This window comes from Phoxinus phoxinus, assembly GCF_949152265.1.
Source record: "Phoxinus phoxinus genome assembly, chromosome: 8".
Taxonomy (NCBI): Eukaryota; Metazoa; Chordata; class Actinopteri; order Cypriniformes; family Leuciscidae; genus Phoxinus; species Phoxinus phoxinus.
In genome coordinates this window covers 38,065,366-38,075,365 of record NC_136883.1, presented here as the reverse complement: position 1 = coordinate 38,075,365, position 10,000 = coordinate 38,065,366, and the positions used below count along the sequence as shown (strand labels likewise).

Genomic DNA, 10,000 nt, shown 5'->3' with positions numbered 1-10,000 from the left:
ACAGAGGCGGCAGCGGCGGCGCGCGAGTCAAGCGTTACGGTCGATGCGGACGTCTACCTCGCGCCCGCTGATCCGCGTGCCGTTCATCACCCGACAGGCCTTCTCCGCACTCTCCGCGCAGTCGAAGCGCACCGTGCCACAGCCCTTAGACCTGCCGCCCTCCATCTTGATCTCCGCGTACATCACCTGACCTGAGCACACGCCGGGGACGAGTTTCAATACATGCTTTCAGAAATGTTATATTTATAAATATAAAAATGTAAATAAATATATATAATAATGATATAAATAAATTATACAATTATGAGTTATGAAAACACGTACAAAAATTGTGTCAAATAATAATAAAAATACTACATATATATTTTGTTGATCTATTTGTTATTATCATTATAATTGTAGTATGTGTTTCCATTGAGCTGCTTTATAACTTTACTTTGTAACATTTCTGCTTTTCCCCATGATAATCATGTGTTAAGTACGTGTTGTGCATATATGTGTAAATATTTTAGTGTTATTTACCTAATTAACATACAATTTAAAAACAGAGAGGCGAGATGAGCCTGACGTACCGCAGTGACTGAACTTCTCCTTCAGCTTCTGCCAGCTCAGATCATACGACAGCTGCGGACACAAGCGATGCGTCAAACACACGTCAGTGACACACACACACACACACACACTCGTCTTCATACGTACGTTTCTCACGAAGATCTGGCATCCGACCTTAGACCCCGCCCCCCTGTCACTCATTCCACCCATGTGACCTCCATACTGCCCGAAGCCACGCCCCATATCCATGTTTCCCGCCATTCGGTCAAAGCCAGAATTCATGCGGTCCATTCCCATATTAAGCATTCCTCCTCCTCCTGAAACACACACACACACACACACACACAGTTATAGTTCTGATAAAAACAACACAAAGAGAAAGTAATAAAAACAACTAATAATCGTACACGAGTACGACAGCAAGACACTGTATTTGATCAGACGTCATGGCAACACTACAGTAACGTGAACGCATTAATATTCCTTTTTACAGTATTTATTAATGTGTTAATGATCTATATTAGATAAAAAATACAAATATGCATTGTTAGTTCAGCTCAGGTCCATTAAATAATTGTTAGATTTGAATAATTTATATCTAAATGTTGAACTGAGATTAGTAAATGCTGTAGAAGTATTTTTCAGTGTAAATGTAGAATTATGCGGTCATAAGTATAGAAATAATAAATATAAACTACAAATGAAACCTCACTGTAAAATGTAACCGACATCATTAACAATTTTCCAGTGAATAATGACTGTTTCTCAGACGAGTCTTTGGTTCGTGTCAATCAGAATGAACTATGAATTTAATTTCAGTGTGTGTGTGTGTGAGTGTGTGTGTGTGAGATGAGTGACCTAATCCAGAGCCAATGGGTCCTATCCCAGAATTCCCCATTCCTGCAAATCCTCCAGCTGATGGGAAAGAGAACAGACGTCAGTCACCATCAGCTCAAGTGTGAACACACACACACACACACACACACACACACACACACACCTCCAAACGTGTCTCCGAACTGGACGCTCATTCCCAGGTCAGTTCTGCCGAAGTCTCTGTCCATCCCCGACATTCCAGAACGAAACAAATCTGCACACACACTCAAGCATGAGACCGACAGCACATAGACAATCCACACGCGTGCATCCCATGATGCAGTGCTGCACCGGACCATGAGCCGCTCGCATACAAAGAGCCGAATTTCACTCTGAAACTTGATTGGTTAACATTTGAAATTTGAACTGGTATCAGAAACTAGATTTAGATTTATATATATATATATACACACACACACGTGAAACTCAATTTTTTTTGAATATCGTGCAAAAGTAATGGTCTAGTCTTAAATCATCTAAACAACATGTTAGACCCTATACCGGCTAAGCTGAACGTTCATGTATTTCTAAAAATCGCAATATTTATAAAGAAAAGTATCACAACGTCAATTTTTTCCTAAGTCGTGAAGCTCTAACAGAAAGACAGAGTTGGATGTGATGATGTTTTACCTCCCATTCGGCCCATGGATCCCATGTCTCTGGCACCGAATCCTCCCATGCAGTCCATGCCGGAAAACCCCCCGCTCATCCCTGCTGCGCACACACACACACACACACACACACACGTGAGCGCCCTCACAGCTGACCCGGAGAAGATCTGCTTCAGATAAACGTGACGTCTCTCTCACCACTCATGCGGTTCATGCTGCTGCATCCCGGCCCGTCCATTCCTGCGGGACCAACCAGTCATCATTACCCATCAGCCCCATCAACTGCTTGATAATGCAGCTGATACACTCAATATTACTGGTGACTAGGGGTGTAACGGTACGCAAAAATCACGGTTCGGTACGTACCTCGGTTTTAAAGTCACGGTTCGGTTCATTTTCGGTACAGTAAGGGAAAGAAATGCAAACATTAAACTGCTGGTTGTTTGAATGTTTACTATAAACTTTTTTTTGTTACAATTTGTTTACACTTTTTTAAACACTTTTTTTATAAAATATATATATTTATTAACGTTTTAATATTTTTTTTTTATATATATATATATATATTTAATAAAATAAAAAAATTATAAGGAATAAAATACAGCTGCAAAGTTCTCCACTAAATAAAATACTCCTAAACCAATATCACATAGAATATAATGAATAATATAAATAACTATGGATTACACACAGTGAGTGCAGCATTACCAATCCCAGCTTGTATGTAGTTCTCAAAGAGCTTTGTAGATATGCGTGTTGCACTTGAGCTTGAGCGCGTGAATTTTATTTATTTATTTTTTAAACCACTTCAGCGGAAATCCCGCCCTGCAGCCGATTTCATTGGTTTAGGTTACAGTGACGGGTAGGTTTAGGGATCAGGTGATTGTTTGACATGAGCATGACCAATGAAAACTTTAGAGTCAGCTGCAGGGCGGGATTTCCGCTGAAGTGGTTTGGAGGAAAAAAAAAATTCACGCGCTCAAGCTCAAGCGCAAGCGCAAGTGCAACACGCATGATCTACAAAGCTCTTCGATATCTATGGCAACACAACGCGGAGACTTCCAACACTTAATATGTTCGTGTGGAAACTCGGAATTGACGTATGTTCCGCAGAATCCGCACACTAAACTAGCCTAATTTACGTGAAAGATTGCATTCGGTACACATGTGCACCGTACCGAAGGTCCTGTACCGAAACGGTTCGGTACGAATACATGTACCGTTACACCCCTACTGGTGACCAATGAACATCACATTTCCTGGTCTTCCTCTCATTCATTTCAGTGAATACTGAACACATCTAGCAAATCTGTCCATTTATAAAAACGAGTGCTGGGACACAATAAATCAAACTTTGTGGTTACATAATATGAGTGTGCTGCGTATAATTATTTTGTACATAGTTAAGAAATATTTGTATGTATATACTGTATACATTATTTATACATAATTCATGTATAAAATATTTATATATAATATTAAAAAAAAAATCTTAAATATATACATGTATTTATATATACAAAATAATTATACACACTACACATATATTATGTAAACACAAACTTTAATTTTGGATGCGATTAATCATTGCCCAGCACTAATATAATCCAATTAATTCAATGATTCATTTGCAAATGATGTTAAAATAAATAAAGTTAAGCATGCAGTTTAATATCTGCGCACATATTTAAGAGAACATGACCACAAACCTCCAGGTCCCATAGAGGCCACGCCCCCTCCACTGAGACGGTTGGCATTTATTGGCTGCCCGCCGGGACCCAAACCCATACCGATGCCGCCCAGACCTCCTGCAAAACACACCACACACACACGCATGAACATATATAATCACACACACACACACGCATGAACATATATAATCACACACACACACACACGCATGAACATATATAATCACACACACACGCATGAACATATATAATCACACACACACACACAAGCATGAACATATATAATCACACACACACGCATGAACATATATAATCATACACCTACATACACACACACGCATGAACATATATAATCACACACACAAGCATGAACATATATAATCACACACACACGCATTAACATATATAATCATACACCTACATACACACACACGCATGAACATATATAATCATACATATATATATATATATATATATACACACACACACACACACACAGCTCTTACTGGGTAACTGTGGCGCTTTCTCAGCTGGCCGGAAGTCTTCTGGAGGAAGTGATTTATCATCCTACAGTAAAACAAACACATGAACGGATGCTGAAGTGCTACGATGCTTCATAAACATAAGCTGTACAGGAACAAACACAACGTCTCACCATTTTCACATGCATCTGTCTGTCAAACAGCATCTGGCCGTTGAACATGGCTGTGTGTGAGAGTGAAGGAAGACAACTACAATAACAGCATTTACTAGAGCTTCTGACAAAATGGTAATTGCTGTAGTCTAATTAACATTTTTAGCCTAATTAGAATTATTATTTAAAAAAATGGGTTTGACTCCCTCCTGAAGACTTGTTTCATTACTGGATGAATCCGCGTTTTAGAACAAATCTCTTGAACAAATGATTCAATGACATTGTTTAGCAGTGGCTTGTCTCCACCTACTGGATGCAACTGATACAATCATTATTTAAAGCGTCAAATTACTTTCAAAACATGATTTAGTCTATTTTGATCGCTATTGTAGACAGTGTTTATATTCAGTCTTACATCCACATTCTCTTATCGGGCCGATAACAATAAAAATGAACATACACTGCCGATCAAAAGTTTGGGATCTGTAAGATTTTGTAAAAAGTTTTTAAAAGAAGTCTCTTCTGCTCACCAAGGCAACATTTATTTGATTTAAAATACACATTTTTTTTTTTTTTTTAAGTTCTCTATGTGAATATATAGTAAAGTGTAATTTATTCCTGTGATCAAAGCTGAGTTTATCATCATTACTCCAGTCTTCAGTGTCACATGATCCTCCAGAAATCACTATAATGATTATTTGCTGACAAAGAAACATTTATGATTATTATTAATGTTGAAAACAGTTTTGTAAAAAAATATATATACATAAAAATGGATGATAAATAGAAAGTTCAGCATTTATTTGAAATAGAATGTTTTGTAACATTATAAAAATCACTTTATCAATTTAATGCATTCTTGAGGAATACAATTTTGATTAAAATTAAAGTATTAATTTCTTCAATTTCTTTCCCATCAAAAAAAAAATCTTACTGACCCCAAAATTTTGAACAGTAGTGTATAAAGTTACAAAATATTATATTTCAAATAAATGCTGTTCTTTTGAACAGCTGTAACTGTAAACTGTGTTCTACACTGATAATAATCATAAATGTGTCTTGAGCATCAGATCATCATATTATACTGATTTCTGGAGGATCATGTGACACAGAAGACTGGAGTAATGAAGCTTTGATCACAGGAATAAATTACACTTTCAAATATATAAAAAAATAAAACATTTTAAATTGTAAAAATATTTTTTTTGTATGTTTAATGAAATAAACGCAGCCTTGGTGAGGAGAAGAGACTTATGTTAAAAACATTACACATCTCACCGCCCCCAAACTTTTGAACGGCGGTGTGTGTCGGCCGCTACAGAGATCGCACACCGCTAAAGTGAAGCACTGGATCTTGTTCTGCATCCGCAGGTTTAGTTGAGAGGATACAGATGGCTTGAACGGCCTCCAGCGGCTGCTCGAAGGACACCGTCCCCATCCCTCGACTCTTCCCGTCTTTATCTTCCTTCACGTCTGCCCTCCTCACGGTCCCGGCCATGCCGAACACCTCCTTCAGCTTCTTCCAGCCCACCTTAAAGTCCAGCTGCGGAGAACACACACACACACACGCAAACCAGATAAAGCGGAAGATTACACAGACTATGAATCAGTCTAATAACCACAGTTAATATTAATAATTTATACTGCTTAAGTATCTTTTTCACAGCTAAATACAAATAAACGTTAAAAATACTAATCTATAGAAGATATGTGACGTCACGTTGACCGGAGTGACTGAGTGGCAGAAACACTGAGTGACAGCATTTGTTTTCAGCATTAATGCCTTGAAAAACAGACAAAACGCATCTAAAACAGGAAAGAGCTTCGAGATCAACTGTATAAATAGATTTGACAAGAAATCTGAGGTGTTTTTACAGACTGCTGAAAGCTGCAGAACAGAGAAGCAAATGATCGCTGTAATTCACAGACACAACGACTCCAGGCAGAGAAAGCTGGATTACAGTTATCATTGCGTGTCGATATGCTGAATTATGTTAAAATAACACACTATATATTGTATTGACAACTCAATTCAATATTTACTATCGTATATTCTGCATAATTGGATGTTTTTAAATTAACACTGACAAGAAACGACACAAGTTTTAGTGCTGGACGATATGATGATATATATAACGAGTGATCACATGGGTTTAGAGCTATATTGTGTTTATATAAAGCGTTCACAGGTGTATTTGCTTTATGTATTTCCCTGCGTAATATAAATGTGAGGAAACACGATTCCTGCCGCATGTCAATATCTATGATCACTGGATCTCTGGTGAGTTGTAATGAACACTATATCAAGTCCAACCTTTAATGTAAACTGATAATCGTTTGTTTTACTCATTTTTTCACAGTTTCCTCTATTAAATCCAGTCACTCAGCAGCTCTTCTGCCACTCAGTCCGGTTCCCGTGGGAAAGTGACGTCAATGCATACTCTCGATATCAGTTTACATTCCCAAACAATCATTTTGCAATTAATTGTAATAAACCAGTGAGATTTTAGCATGCACAAGGAGTCTCAAACATTTGTTTAATTCTCTGGTGTACCCCAAGGCTCAGTCCTGGGCCCGCTTCTTTTCACTATCTATACATTACCGTAGATGCTACGGGTTACATTTCCACTGCTACGCTGCTAATAAAGTGCCGTCAGTGCAAACCCTCTACTCGAACCGCAGTGACGGACTCACGTTGGCCACGAACACGGTGTTTCCCAGGCGGCCGGCCTGCAGCGCGCTGATGATGTCAGGAGGGATGTTGGGGTTGTTGGCGATGGAAGGAGGAACGTTAATCCCGACGGGACCGTCCTGTCCTCGACCCGCTCCGAACATCCGTCCCGATCTCTGCAGAACGCGTCGCGCGTGATCCCCGTCAGGGTCCTGGAACAGGCACACACACTCGTCACACACTGTCAGCACACACACACGCGGGATGAAGGGATCTGATTGATTACCTCCTTTATGTTCAGCGGCCGTCCGTTCAGATCGTGTTTGCTCATGACTTCAATGGCTTTCTTCACAAACTCTTCATCTTTGAACTCAACCACACTGAAAGAGATGAGCAGCGGTCAGGAAAGGTGTGTGTGTGTGTGGGGGTGAGTGAGTGTGAGAGACAGTGTGTGTGTGTTTGTGAGAGATAATGTGTGAGTGAGAGAGTTAGTGTGTGTGTGTAAGTATGTGTGTGAAGAAAGTGTGTGTGTGTGGGTGTGTGTGTGTGTACTAGTGATGCCAAACTTGCTGACATTAAATCTGTACTAATTATGTTATAGAACAATGCAAGTGATTACTACAAGTGATTATTTTTCTTCAATGTTTAGAAAAATATGAATTATAATAACGATTTCTGACTTCCTATAAAACAATTTAAGTATCTTTATTTCACAGTTGATTTGTTTTTAAAACATGTTTGGGAAAACAAATTAAAATAATAATAATAATAATTCCTACTTGATGCTGCTGTCAGATACCTGAAGAAACTCTTGAAGGCAACATTCCATTGCATACTTAATTCATTGAAATATTACTTAATATAAGCATAATCTAATTATTTAAGTATTTACTTTAGTTAAAGTCCCCCTGTAGTCAATAATTGTATCCCTCAAAACTCATCTTTAATCACCAAAATTACATTAAAACGTTTTTTTTCCTTGAAAATATTTCCCCTTGCCTTAAAATATCTTGAACGTAACTTCTCATTTAGTATGCGCAGTTCTATGAATATGCAAATGAGCTCCGTCTCCACACACACACACACACACACACACACACACACACACACACACACACACACACTCACACTCACACTCACACTCACACTCACACTCAGAGATCACACGTTGATCTGATTGGTCAAGGTAGTGTGTGACGTCAGAAACACCAGCGATTTCACACCGTGTTTTTGAGACTGTCTTTGGTTCACTGCAGTTTTAAGCAGAAAATACTCAGCAATGCTGTCCACTTATGAACTTACACATGCTTTGTCTTAAATCGTATTAATAACACCATAGACACATAAACTACATTAAAAGCTGGATTTTATCCACAGGGGGACTTTTATTAAAGTACTATAGTGCAAACAGTAGATTAACGCCAAGGTTAGGGGGTTCGATTACCAAGGAAAGCATAAAATAAAAAATACACATAATTGAAATCCAAGTCGCTTCAGATAAAAACATTTGTATAAATGAAAATGTTTACAGGGTTCGTACAGATTACTGTAAAATTAAATTCCAGGGCTTTAAGCACTACTTCTTTTGGTTTCTAAGGACTACAATTAGAGATCTCGCTAATTTAAAACAATATCTGTATTATCTTTCAAATTCTAAAAAAGGTAACCCGAAAAATAAAAATAAACTAATAAAACAAAATGGTACAAACAGTGCAGCACATGCAAAGTATGTGGAAACATTAACCATTGAAAGCACACTATGACAAAGATATCGCTTTCCTTATTCAAACTGATTTTTTTGACTCACATGAATATATGATTGACCTGATGAATGAAAGCAGTATCATATTGGATATGAGGAATATTACGCTCATAGTCATGCGTAATGTCTCTATATCTTTATCAGACGGGCTGCAGCATTCATTTTGAATGAAAATATTGTTTCATAGAAAAAATTAACCACTAATTTTCAACAATTCAAGCACTTTTCAAGTACCTCCTCATACATATGGCTATTTTTCAAGGGGTTTTCCAGGACTTTGTACGAACCCTGTGTGTAGTTTTGTGTTGTGAAGCGGTTCTTACCCACAGCCCTGCAGACGCACGTCCCAAGAGGAAGAGGAGGAGGAAGAAGAGGAGAAGAAAGAACATCATCAGAATCACGTCAACTCACACATCTTCAACTCGTGTATCATTAGTGCTTCAGAAAGATCAATTACAACATGCTCATGAAGTACGGCTTTAATCAGCTCGTTTACAGTTCATTGGGACGTGGCTACAGTGAGATGGACAAATGAAAGCAAATAAACTCAGAAAGGGGCAAATGAAGCTGGATCTTGTTGTTACGGGAAAGAGAGAGAGAACGGATCAAACGGACAGATGGATGAGGGGGTTTAAGGAAAGACACCTGACAGATAGATGACTCTCGTAGGTCAGTTGGCGTGATCTTAAATCCAAATCAAAAAACACCTAAGCAATCATCAGATGTGAGACAGATGGACCCCAGCCAAACGGGTCAGCACCATCCAAAATAATCATCATAATGGTCTTTACTGTAACATCAACACACCATCCATCCCAAAGGTCAAAGGAACAACAGTGTAATCGGCTCTACCGGAGTGCGATGTTAACCTCGCAGATTCACCAACACTTACCCTTGACTTTCCTTCTCCATCCTTAAAGAGTTCCACGTATGTAACCTCACCAACTACATGAGACATACAAAGGGAAAATACCACAGAGAACAAGGCATTTAAATCACCAGTGGATCGCCCCGAGTGCAACGCTACAGGAACACATACACCTGAACCCTGCGGCCCGCTCCACGAGCGCCGCCTCAAACCGATGCATTGATTCCACTATACACAGGTGCAGAGTAGAGCTGCGCGATTCACCGCAACACGTCACTTTAAACCGAGAACTAGCCCGTGTTTACTCCGCCTCAAGCCGTGCTAGTGTACATGAC

General features: G+C 38.9%; 1 protein-coding gene across 1 annotated transcript in view; it reads right to left on the bottom strand.

Moving 5' to 3' along the window:
- myef2 (myelin expression factor 2) overlaps positions 1 to 10,000 on the bottom strand; it is a 17,117-nt gene that overhangs the window by 185 nt on the left and 6,932 nt on the right. Inside the window, exons 3-17 of the mRNA XM_079620984.1 lie at positions 9,690 to 9,742; positions 9,121 to 9,128; positions 7,322 to 7,415; positions 7,059 to 7,247; positions 5,754 to 5,907; positions 4,386 to 4,435; positions 4,237 to 4,297; positions 3,749 to 3,847; positions 2,238 to 2,279; positions 2,059 to 2,142; positions 1,553 to 1,642; positions 1,411 to 1,467; positions 700 to 869; positions 573 to 624; positions 1 to 191 (exon numbers count right to left, since the gene is read on the bottom strand). The exon at positions 1 to 191 is cut by the window's left edge and continues 185 nt beyond it. Of these exons, the coding sequence (XP_079477110.1) occupies positions 28 to 191; positions 573 to 624; positions 700 to 869; positions 1,411 to 1,467; positions 1,553 to 1,642; positions 2,059 to 2,142; positions 2,238 to 2,279; positions 3,749 to 3,847; positions 4,237 to 4,297; positions 4,386 to 4,435; positions 5,754 to 5,907; positions 7,059 to 7,247; positions 7,322 to 7,415; positions 9,121 to 9,128; positions 9,690 to 9,742 (1,367 nt within the window). The 3' untranslated portion in view covers positions 1 to 27. The remainder of the gene's footprint in view (positions 192 to 572; positions 625 to 699; positions 870 to 1,410; positions 1,468 to 1,552; positions 1,643 to 2,058; positions 2,143 to 2,237; positions 2,280 to 3,748; positions 3,848 to 4,236; positions 4,298 to 4,385; positions 4,436 to 5,753; positions 5,908 to 7,058; positions 7,248 to 7,321; positions 7,416 to 9,120; positions 9,129 to 9,689; positions 9,743 to 10,000) is intronic.